Genomic DNA, 13,147 nt, shown 5'->3' with positions numbered 1-13,147 from the left:
AAATAATTAAAAGCAAAGACTAAAAAAATCTCTACGACGCATTAGAATTGCATGTATTTGATTCAATTTTTATTAATAAGCTACATAGGTAATATTTAATCTAGTTTGAAGACGCAGGTAGCAGTACCAATACTTGTATCTTATGTATTATAGGTTACCTACACACCAATTTGATTAGTATTCATATTAATTCCGTTAATTCCAGTGTCTTTCGGGACATTTATGAGATCTTTCATTTTTGTCTATATAAGGTCATAAATTAATTGGTTATTCAATGGATAAAATAAGATATACAAAATATTGATGACTCAGATGCCTAAAACAGTTACATGTTACGAAAATAAATATACAATCTATTAGTGTTTGAGTCATAATTTTGGCAAGACATATCATACACAAATCAACAGTGAGCAATTGTCACAATAAACATTGTCATTTTTCGATCAGACAAAACGATATTATCACAGTGCAGTCATCGTGGTGATGCCTAGAACTTGCACTCATCACGACAGAAATAAACAACAAAATATACTCTTTATTACGCACACAATTAGTCCAGTGCTATGTCACATCTTATAATGCCCCTGCCAACTTCAGCACACCTGCCTTACTATTAATATTTTTTAAACAAAAATAACTTCTTACGTGCATTTTGCAGATACATTGTAAATTTAAGGTAGATCGTATAAATACTTATTATATATTAATATCATTAACCAAATACTTACTATTTCTAACTGAGGTATGATCCCCGAACCGATTACTTATTGTTTATTTAAGGATTTCTTCATAAATATTATCTATAAATTTATAAACGATTTAGGGAAATGCCTACGAAATATATTACTCATCTGAAACAACACTAGGTATAGTGTTATATTATCTGTGATAATACTATTTATTCTAAGAAAAATCAAATAGAATCCAAATTTACTAGTCAAGTTATTACGTAAGTACCTACAGTCACAGTCGTGTCATGGTGCAATTCCTTATATGTACGTAGCCGGCACAATCTGTGACCATATTTGTTCAATAGGTAGGTTATAAGGTATTGTCACATGGCATGAACAGCTGTTACTTCATATAAGTGCATCATTCATTCGTTTAAAATTCCTTAAATCACAACAGGCAGCAGAACTTTCGGCCATAGTTCTGTTGTGTTTTAACTAAGAAATCATTATAATCAAGAATAATAAATCATTATCAAATAAGAAATCATTATAATAATTTCAAATGCATACAACATTATATATTTTCATCTTGCTGTAGGAATCTACAAGTAACTATAATCTTCAGTTAGTTGACCAGACCATTGACCAGTTGACCAGGCAAGACCTTAGATCAGAACGACTAAAAATGTCCATAAAATTAAATTAATTATAATCCGCCATGGAGTGGCAACTTGCAAGACATAGCAAAAGGCAATTAATATACCTATGAATAGATGATTATATGATATACATAATATATAGAAACTATCGATTTTTCTTGTTATTTTACCGGATTGATTGCCGGCTCCTTGTTACTGGAGTTAACGCATAAGCGTACCATCAAGGAGTCATCGGGAACTGCATTCCGACATTATAAAATATACCTATATGTCTTTCACGACATAGTAGGCTGAAAATATTTTTGTCCTTAAAAAATCGGTCAGTAAAACTTGTAAGAGACAGGAGTCACAGGACTGCGCTCAAATCTTACTACTTATTTGCCCATTTGTCCCCGTAGCGAATGAGGATTCACTTTAAAAACCGTAGCTAGAAGCAGGAAATCTTAGTTATTAGTATTTCGAAACAATCTATTTAGTTTACTTCGGAGTTCAGTACTGAACGGGCCAGTATTACTACTGTATAATTTTGTGGTACTATTTAGCCCTTTCGTATTTAAACTTTGTAATTTTTTCCAGCGATATATTTTTTTAAATTATCTTGATGAAAAAATATTTTGTGAAATATACCTACTTACTATCAATTAACATATTTTAATTTGACCAAAATATATGAAAAATTTTATATTTGGCACAAATTCAAGTTGTCAGTCACGATCGTATCCTTTGTAAATTGGCGTTTAAATAATTTCATCGGATCACATAAACATACAAATTGTGATTTATTTTAGAGTGTGATGAAACACGCATGTTAAATTTATAACTATAATCCTATATGGTTATTTATTATTGTTACTTCTTGCAAAATTTAATCAGTAGGTAAGTAGAAGTAGGTACATACTTAGATAGTCATACGTATTATCCCGGTTGAACATTTTTTTATATGAATTTAATAAAAAAATATGTTCTTATATTGTTGCATAGCACAAACCAGCTTCAATGATTGAATGATTGTCGATGGATTTCTGCTCAAATAACCGTACCGTAATAATCGATTACGCCTCTACGCGAGGAATGTTGTAGAATCGAGATTAAATAACATTCAGGTGTTTACGGCTCACTTCGCAGGTGTGGTGGATCTCTGTGCAAAAGCGTGTGGGCAGGAGCAAAAATAACATGGGAACCCTCTGTTACTCAACGTACACTGAAACTCTTCAGAGTATTACTCATACTTCGTAGGTAGAGTCACACCTACGCTGTATCAAAATTACAGACACTGCTTTCAGACTCTACTATTTAATGCGTGAAGTTTAAGGTGATTACAGCAGTAAAATAACATTTTAATTACAATGACGGCTGATTCTGTGGAAGTTTATTGTGGATAATATATTTTAAAATTTATGGTGTTGTCAAAAATATATTCGTGTAGGTCATGTGTAGTCCAGTATAGCACTGGATAAAAAATTTATATTAAATCACCAAAACAACATTAGTTTTTTTAGCAATTGTATACCTATTTTAAAATTACAAACATTTAAAATATAACTGAGAAATTTTAAATTATTATTAAATATCTTCCTTTATAACGTATGTATTTACTATTTACTTTAATACTATGATCATTTCAATCAAAGATACATATCGTTACTCGACAACATTAAAAACAAGCATCGAAAATTTATTATTTTGCGCTGGCACCTCTTGTTGTTTTCAATGCAAGCGCGTATAAAATTATACTTACCTACATCTGTTTGACGGATTTAGATTTTTTCTACCGAAAAATAAAACAAATCTCTTATATATTCTTGTAAGTTTTTAATAATAAAAAATACGTATCTATCTATTATTATCTATATCGTAGCGTAGCTATCTATTAACCAAAACACAGTTCTATAATTTCTCTTGTTTACACTAGTATACAAAATATCTGCTTTTTAACGATTTAGTAACTCTATCTATCTACCAAAGATATAAAGATATAGTATATAGGTTTGATACGTGTGATAATATCTGGATCGTATTTTTGAATCTTTGGTTTTATTTTCCTATAATAGATCCAAGGAGAATTAAAATTCCACGAGACAAATCTGCCTTGGAAAAAGCTGATGGAATTTTACCTGGCTTGAACTCGCTGACACGCTCAGCGCGTGCGTCATATTTAAAATTCAAATTACGGCTCAAAGAATACTTTGGAGTATGCCAAAAATTTATAGCTAGTACGATGTCTACGTTTAGGGTATGGAAATCTATCAACGCAAGCGTAGGTATAAAAACCAGTTGCAAATAATAATATTATTACTGCTTGCTTTTTCTCAGCGATAAGTGCCTGAGTCATTGTAACATGACGCCTGGAGTTGAGGCATTTATATCTTTATGTAAATTTAGATGCCAAAATGAAATTGTTCTTTGAAGACGAAATTGCTATATTTTTTTTGAAATCTATGAACATTTCTAAAAGTTTCGTTTCCTAGTAAGCTTAATAAATAGCTTAAAAGCTTAAATGAAAACGCACTTAATTATATCTGGAGTCGGCTTTAATTCAGTTAGAAGAAGTTTCATACTATACCTATACAAATTACAAAGTAACTTTTACATTGCAAAAACGAGTAAAGGATCCCAGTATATCGCTTGGCGATTAATAATAATTAAAGTTCTTCACATAGAACGTAGATATAGAAAATGAAAACAATGTAGGTACTGTCTTAACCTGTTTAAGAAAATTACTAGGTATCCTTTGAAATATGTAATCAATAACTTTTTCACAGGAAATCCTTATTTTTCGATTATGTTATTACGCATTTTTCAACAGTCAATGCGTCATTTAGTTCTTAAGAATTAAATAACGGATGTATACCTTAGGTTAAGGTACTAATAATTATAAAATGAGCTTTCGATGTTTATTGAAACCGTTGCGCCATAAAATTGCCTAATGAAATCCAATGTTCATTATTTTTAAGAAAAATCGACGTCGACGTCGTCTGAAGTTTGTTCTATTTTCAGCAGAGGATTATAAATATACCTTCACATATTATAAAATCGAAGATGTCGTCAAGATCTTCTCGTTATTTTGGATAATGATTACATGACTATTTACTAATGTCTGCTATTATTAGTCAGTCATGTCAAGCAAGATAAAATGGTGCTCATTAATCTATTTATAAACTTACTTTCATATAATATATAGTGTGTAGTAATGGTCGATTAATCAAGTGGTTGATAGCTAAATAGCTAAACATGTAATGAAGCGCAACGTCTTTTCTATCTATATATTTTGTGAATGTATCCCTTGAAAACATCTAGGGCAGAGCAACTAGATTATGAAACCAAGGAGCTGAGTGTGTATCTGGGAATTTCTTATTTTTTATTTAGTAGGATGACTTGAAGAAAAGTAGAAGAGGCAAAATAATGATCAACGTTTACATACTTTTATTTCATTTGTACAAAATTAAAAATGTATATTTTAGTTCGAAAACATCCTGCCCCCCTAGACAAGTGGCTTTCTATTAGCGTAAAGTTCAATAGAATAGATTATGAATGTATGAGATTGACGTTTGATTACGACGACGACGACGATTGATTACGTCAATCTCAATCCAGGGGGGCTGGTTGTCCACTCACTCTATAATTTAACAAGGAAGTATATAAAATATACAAATTGAGCGCATTATATGTCAGAGGAAAATATTTTGTTAAAACAAAGTTATTTTTTTCCATATTTTTAATATATGTATTACAAAAGTTGAATCTTATTTATCAAGAATGAAAAGTGGCAGCGAGTTGCTAGTAACGGTAGGTATAATGTCCATCTTTCCGCAATCGGAGCTATAATTAACCCGCATGTGTTCCTACTACGGACAACCAACACGCTGACACGCATCAATTTAGTTTTCTTATGAATTCCTTAAAATAGATGCAACATATGTAATCGTATTGAGTTTCCATATTTTAGTTGTGTAGACAATGGAAAAAAGAAAATTTAGATTTCTTTTGTTAAATGAAATGCATGGGTCAAAAATACTTTAACGTGAAAATTCGGTGTGTTCACTGTTGGTATGTACTAGTGTTTTAGAAACTCTTCCTAAACGACTGGACCGATTTCAATGAACTTTTCATCAATTGGATCGAGAATGGTTAAGATTAACAAGTCTAACGCTTCTTTCTAGTCTAAAACTTCTTTTCTCGAGAAAAGAAGTAGATATTAAACGTCCTTAGTTGATATTATAGAGGGAACAATATGAAAATGTCTAATTGCATTATTAAAAAAATAATATTATAAGTACTAAGTTTATGTTCAAACGATCAAACTCTATTTGCAAAACGTTTTTAATGTATACAAATTATTTTACCTCTTCGCCCATAGGCTATTAGGTACATCTTAATAGAGTTTTTTTTTGTAAACCTAAACTAAAAGAATAATATATATTTTTCTCTTCTTGTAACCAAAATTCTACTTAAAAGGATTTTTTTTTGTATATTCGGTTGGAATAATCTGTTGGTAACTTCTTTATATACTCCTAAGTGGTAAATAATATAACCCATCTCAAAAAAATATAAACATAGTATAGCAAAACAACGTTCACAAAGTCATCTAGATACTGAATTTGGCATTATATACCGCTCTATATTTTGCCGGTAAACAAAAATAATTTGACAGGTAACAAAACAAAAGACATACACATTTTCCAAAATACTTACTTGTGTCTCCATCTCGTTTCTAACACTAAAACTATTTACAGTCTAGTAGGGCCAGCCCTTGCACAACTCCATCTCACGGCAGCCAAGAGAATTAAATACTCTTGGACGAACCCATGCGCCATCTGTGAGCAGAGTGATCAGTGCGAAAGGCTCCGCGGCTGGCACCCGACTGGCAGGCTTCAACATCGCCGTTTCTATTAATACCTTCCCACGCTGAAATCGAGAACGGCAGGCTCAATCCTATTTTCAGGTTTCGGAGCGCTATAACGAGAGTAACGGGATCGTTGTACTAGATTCTTAACGATTTACGTCGTAACGACGCTCGTCGTTATTTCGAGATATAGAGCACGTTGTTTGATTTCGGCACCAGATGGCGGGCTAATATTAGCCAAGCGGTGTTTACTTGTTCAACAAATTTAGTTTTTCCAGAACGAATAGCTCTCTGGACTTTTTGAAATATTAATGTGTCTATTATAATAATTGCTTGGCAATGATTTTTCATCGTTTTCTGGCACTAGATAGTTATAATTTAAGTAAATATCGACATGCCACTTTGTCGCCAAAAGCTAATTGGTTTCCTAAATATATTTTTTACTATTTCCGAAATTTCCTTTTTAATAGAGAGATAGAAATGAGAAATATTTATAAAACATTTTTAAAACAAGCATCACATTCCTAACATATTTAAACACCAATTTTAACATGTAGAGTTTTATTATTCACAAGATTAGTTCTTATCATACCAACATTTCATTTGTTTTTTTTACAGATAGGTAAGTAAGTTGAATTAAATAAAATTTTAATAATAGGTATTTTAAAGGTCAAAATAAAATATTTTATGATCACAAAATTGAAATATAGTTGATGAAAATAATGTTATTGTTTAAACTGTGGTGGAAAAATGAGTTCACTAGGTACTTTATTGTTGAAGCGCGGCCTTTCATTGTATAAAAAATATAACATATTGTAGGATAGAAGTGAAGACGTACCTATGTACCAAAAAAGTATTAGTTCAGAGAGCCTATATGGAAGATGAAAATCCATGGAGAGTTGTCGCCATATATATCTGCATATTATCTAAAATTAAAAGGTTTCATTGACGTGATTTTAAAAGAGCAACCAATAGATTTGCTGTGTTACATTGTGTTTTTAATATTATTACACTTTTTATATGTAAAATTAATGTTATGTTCAATTCAAATTTACTAGCTAAAACACGTCTACGATAATTCTACCTATTAGCTGTTATGACAACTCTACAACACTTTATATTTATGACTCTAATAATATTGTACATGTTCGCAGTTTATTATACACGACATACAAACACCACGTCAGCATTATCGGTATTTATAATATTTATTTACCTATGTAAACTATCAATTAACGTTAAAATTTATTTTCCAACTTTACTCTTTTCTAAGGTGTAACTTTTATATGCATACTAGCGGTCCGCCCCGGCTTCGCCCGTGGTACATATGAAAAATAGATGTTGGCCGATTCTCAGACTTACCCGATATGCACAGAAAATTTCATGAGAATTGGTCCACCCGTTTCGGAGGAGTATGCAGACTAACATTGTGACACGAGAATTTTATATATAAGAAAGATGCATATATATATTTTTTAACCTGTCACTTTAGAACATTTATTACTTGCAACTATTTTAAATACTTCAAATTAGTGCCAATTTGTAAAATATATTAGAGTTTTAAACACAGCGCGTGCAGTGATTTAGGAAGGCGCCCTCTAGTAGATGTATTAAAACAACATCTTGCCTAATTAATTAGTATGGTCGTATGCATAGGTCGTATGGTGTAGAATGTAGATAGGACAAAAATTAAAATAATTGATAAATCAGTATAATAATGTGCTTATAATTTTCAGATATCTTTGATTTGCTTTAAAAAAGAGATAAAGAGCCATGTTTGACTAATCTACTCAGCATTAACATAATTGTAGAATGTAGAGTCTTATTATTTTCGAGTATAACACAGTAGGTATCTTATGTGACCTCTTCTTGATATCTTTCACGATTACATAGCTTTAAGTACCATAATGCAATATTATTAACTATTTTATTTCTCCTATTGAAGGGTTTTATTTGCCAAAACTAATTCATTACCATTTATCTTACGATATTTGTTAAATAATGATAAAAATGAATGAATTCAGCGGGACATCATTACATTACAATAAATAATTGTTAATAAATAAATAAACATTGTGTACGGAAAGTACTTTTTCTTTTTTTAAGATCTTTACAGCCTGTTTGATAGGAGAATCTATTACGAATATAATACGAAGAACTTATAAAGAAATAACAGTAATTGTTTGGAATACTCTGCTTTTATTTTTCTTAAGTGTGACTTGATTTTAGACATCAAAGTTTCAGCAATAATTGCTAACCAAATATAAACTTATACATATATAGAAGGAACATTTGTGTTTATTTATGTATATTTGTAATGTATCAACACAAACTACTAGACAAACACTACTAGACCGTTTTGAAAAATTCTTTCACCAGCAGAAAGCCTTATTTAATAGGCTATATTTTATTTTATTGTTATCAGTCCAGGCGGAGACAGTCCGAGTGGTTTGTAAATAACATAATATATTGTAACTACTAACTACGTACTTATTTTATAGAAATACTTTTAAAATTATGGATGTCTTTTGTCTACTAGCTACTTAGCTAGATCATATAGTTATAAAGATTAAAACAATAAAGCAATCTCGATGTATTATGTTATACCCACATTTATTTTATTGTAGTCTAGTCTGCATTTACTCTATGTATATTCTTGTTTAGGTTCTTGTATTATATAATTGAATTTATTTTTCGTCATTATATTTTTTGTCAATGTATACGTAATTATAATATAGGTATCTAAATTCACTTTGTTGTTCATGTTTTTCCGTTTTCATAAAATAGATTCATTACTATAAGCAAGAGCATTGTATAATGTAATGTTGTATTTTAAATTGTATTTGTAATTTTTTTTTTTACTATACAGCCAAATAATTATTTTGGTATAATTTGTATATTCAATAAAAAGTCAAAGTAAATAAATAGTGTTTTATTAAAAAATGATATTATATTATTATAATGGAAATCATATAATTTCTTAATTCTAAATACGAAACCAATTTTGCGCAATATGGAAGTATAAGACGTAATTACCAGGTAATTTTGGTAATATTCAGGTCATCTTGTCCACAAACAAGAGAACTCACAATCTTACACATCACGCTTGACTAGTATTTAGATACATGATCCAACAGTCTTATCATAGCGTCCACGTTCACACAATGTTGTAAAATTTTCTTAAAACTAGTATCACTGTGTCCCCGCGCAATGTTCACTTGCCGAGGAGGATCTTGCGGCCAGCGCCAAGGTTCTGGCCGGCCTGGGTGGCGCCCTTGTTGCTTCCAGCCTGGAGACCGATCACGGTCTGACCAGCCCTAAGCACTTCTTCAGAGAAGTCACGCTTGCACTCGTCAGAGGGCTTGGGGCCTAGGGAAGGACCGGTGAACTCAGGGTGTCTGTAAGTCTACAAAAAAAATCACGTTAAAGGAAAGTTCCAATAATATTTATGTAATAACCTCGATCAACCTCGGTTCACACACGTGACCTTGGATATTTGTGAAAAGTGAGGTAATGTTGCAAAAAGGTCGTAAATCTCGGTTGTTGGCAACGATTCAACTTCTCAAATTCTAAACATGTCTTGAAAGAAAACATTTTGTAAACGCGTCGTTTGAGTATTATGATTCAACATACTAATGCGGGTTTATGGCAGGATATGAATTCAGTAGTTTAAATATTTACATTAACATCATCGTACTGAAATAACTGACTCGGTCTTTTATACTTCCTATGATATTGTGATGCTTTGCACTTTGCACTTATGTGACCTCTTCTTGATATCTTTCACGATTACATAACTTTACCATAATGCAATATTATTAACTATTTTATTTTTCCTATTGAAGGGTTTTATTTGCCAAATACTAATTCATTACCATTTATCTTGCCGTATTTGTTAAATAATTTTAAATAAAAAAATAAATCCATATTTACCTCACGGCCCAAAGCGAAGAGTGTGCTGACTACTTGAGCGATGTCCTTCTTCTCCCAAAGGTCCACAGTTTGGAAGACGTCTATGTCAGCGACGCCGTAGGCTTTGATTGCGGCTTGGAAGCTGAAATATAAGAAAAAAATATGAAATTTCTGCTTCATTAATCTCTATTTTTAGGCTGTAGTAAAAACTACTAAAACTTTACTTTCATAAGAAAAAAAAAATAAAAGGAAAAGTTATGCCTATTCCATTCTCGTATGAGTTTTTCTTTTTGCAATATTTAGTACTACATCATATAAAGATAGTAGAGCACAATAGTAATGTCGGCATTGAAATAATTTTTGGTGGAATTTGAATTTTTTTTTATGAGGTTGCGTTTGAGGTGAGGTTTTTATTTCTGGCTAGTCTTGAGGACAATCTTATTAACTTACTTGGTGATGTTCTCCATCATTTTGAATTGTCCACCAGAGGTGTTGATTTTGTTGACGGATCCAGGCTTGATCTTGTTGATAAGCTGGCAGAGGACAGTTCCGTCCTTAAGGACATCTTCGAACGCCTCGCCAGGGGGGAATTTAGCACCAAGAATGGTTTCGATCCACTCCTGGCATTCTTTCTCTTGTTCAGGGCTGCGCTTGGAAGCGAGCTGTAAAATTTCCAGTGTTATTAAGCTTGTAAATTATTAATTAAAGAATTTTTAAACTAATTTGTAACTAACTGCATTTGTATTACTTAGGTTCCTTTTATTATTTACTGATTATAATGACTTCGGAACAAAGAAATAATTTTCTCTAAATTATTACAAACGCTGGCACTTGGCATGGTATATGCGGTTAAAAAATTGTAGTAAATAACAATACATGAGCGTAAAGATCGTAAAGATGTCAAGGCGAATTATTAAAATAAATTATTGTAGTTTTCTAAAAAATTTTCTCACCTTAGCGCGTACTTGACGTTCGAGAGACATTTTCTGGTTTGTTGTTGCTTGGCTTCTAAATGTGTTAGTTCGCCGCAAAAAGCACCGATAGACTGAACTCCTGAAAGCTAATGCCACGTATTTATAGAGCGTGAGGCTGCGCCCTTCTGGAAAACTCTTATGAATACTTTACGCCATCCGATGTCGAATCCGCTACAAATATGATTCTGACTCAACAGCCTCTAGCTGAAGGCGTTACACATGAATTATCTTATGAAAATAGTTCCAATATTCACAATCAACATATTTATGATACCTACTTGGAATAAAGAGTTGAAGACCTACGAGTAAAAAGTTTTAAAATGTAATCAAAATTTTGAATTTTTTTATTTTTCATCAAAAATGATTATCATAATGTTTTTATTTGGAGTGATATTCCATTATTGTTAACTCAGTTCCTAGGTAGGTATACATAACACGCTTAAAGACCGAAATTAACTGTTAACTTATTCGAGACACTGCAGAATTCTCCAACAGGTATATCTACTGTTCCAACTTACAAGTTTTCACTATTTTCGTAGATTCTTCTATCGATCATTTTAAAGGTATATTTTTAATTTATTTTAATTTTATATTGGAAATAGACGCAATGTCTTATCAGTGTAACACAATTCGTTATGTGTATAGATAAGTAACTTTCATAGATACCTATGGGTAGGCAAACTTAACAACGGCCAATGATCTATATACCTATTATTATTTTTATTTTAATAAATATTTCTATGTTATTATTAAAATTTTAAAAGGTGCCGGTATCTTCCATCATTTCTATGATAAAGCTATAGCCATAATGATATACCTACAGCTTCAACAATATCTTTAACCGCAATAGACAATGTAACTATGGTTAAAGCAGAAGCTCTTGAAAAAATATTTGTTTAAAAGATTTTTTATAGAAACACTGATGACTAAAATTTAAAGCGTTACGAGAATTTATATGACCCACCGACATATTATTAAGTTTTAGAGTAACTGACCAATTTTTACTATAAAAAACAATCATTCTATTCCTTGTTTTGGAAATACATATATAAATCTATATTCGATTATATTCTTCCACTTTTGCTTATTCATCAAATAACTTACAAACAATATCTACAATAGTAATATAATATAGTAGGTATAATATATATAAGCGTATATATATTCGACAACACCTGTAAATAAAGGAATGTACCTTTTGTGCCCAACCTCCTACGCGTTTATTTACTGCCATAATTTAATTAGATCGCCACTGTTAGCATTTGTCACGTTGTCATATCCACATGTTTTAAGATTTACATATATTTGTTACGACAAAATGCTTATATGTATGTCTTCATACATTAACGTCAGGGGAACATGAAATTGCAAGGGAGTCTTGAAATATGTGCCTATGTATTTCATCCTAATTTTCATCACCAATTTTTTATATTTTTTATAATGAAAGCTCTCTCCTTATTTTTAATATGTTTGGGATACTTTATAATGAATTCCAAGTAGCTACTTAGATAATAGACATTGCAAAAAAACATCATCACTGATCGCATGTCACGAAATATGAAGATATCTGGCTATAATAGCATGAGGCTAGTACAAAAAAAGAAATTATATTTAAAGGTACGTAGGTAGGTAGGTTTAAAGGTAGGTTTAATGGTAAATAAAGGTAAACTTAAAAGTATAAGTGTTGCGTGGTGTTGCTAGTTGCTATACCCTACTACCTTACTCTATTGTATGTTTGTCAGCTTTTACGCCTGAACCAAAGCACATTTTCATTACAAATTTCATCCATGATGAAATTTGGTAAACGTGAACTACGCAGCTAGAAATCAAACATATTATAGTACTGCTATAAACATATAGCAGAATAATCTAATAAGCAATAACCATTTTCCTGTAGCTGTTAAATTGTTTATATATTTTAAAGAAATTACGCCATGGCGCTAAAATAGATAAATGTTTATACCTAGGTATCTGTGTTCGATAATGTTCGTCGATGTAAACAAAGAGTTTAAAAATAATTTCTTGGTTACGAAGCAATGCAATCTGTGGAATTATTTTAAAATCTAACACTAATAATAATTCTTATCG

General features: G+C 31.2%; 1 protein-coding gene across 1 annotated transcript; it reads right to left on the bottom strand.

Moving 5' to 3' along the window:
* Positions 1-9,090: 9,090 nt before the first annotated feature.
* Mp20 (muscle-specific protein 20 transgelin) lies at positions 9,091-11,150 on the bottom strand. Its single transcript, XM_090110297.1, has 4 exons — positions 11,039-11,150; positions 10,536-10,747; positions 10,107-10,227; positions 9,091-9,579 (listed from the first exon to the last, which is right to left on the bottom strand). The coding sequence occupies exons 1-4, from the start codon at positions 11,066-11,068 to the stop codon at positions 9,388-9,390; spliced, it is 555 nt and encodes a 184-aa protein (XP_089966423.1). The 5' UTR covers positions 11,069-11,150; the 3' UTR covers positions 9,091-9,387.
* Between the last annotated feature and the right edge of the window lie 1,997 nt (positions 11,151-13,147).

Source organism: Colias eurytheme, chromosome 15 (genome assembly GCF_061535395.1).
Source record: "Colias eurytheme isolate Ceu_HAF_F1 chromosome 15, ilColEury1 Martin Lab GWU primary, whole genome shotgun sequence".
NCBI lineage: Eukaryota > Metazoa > Arthropoda > Insecta > Lepidoptera > Pieridae > Colias > Colias eurytheme.
Note: the sequence above shows the minus strand (reverse complement) of the source record. Positions and strands in the feature narration are given on the sequence as shown.

Excerpts from the sequence above, each read along its gene's own strand:
- Mp20 (XM_090110297.1), bottom strand. The coding sequence starts at position 11,068 with ATGTCTCTCGAACGTCAAGTACGCGCTAAG. Across the intron at positions 10,748-11,038 it reads AACGTCAAGTACGCGCTAAG|CTCGCTTCCAAGCGCAGCCC; the intron begins GTGAGAAAATTT and ends GAAATTTTACAG. Across the intron at positions 9,580-10,106 it reads TCTTCGCTTTGGGCCGTGAG|ACTTACAGACACCCTGAGTT; the intron begins GTAAATATGGAT and ends TTTTTTTTGTAG.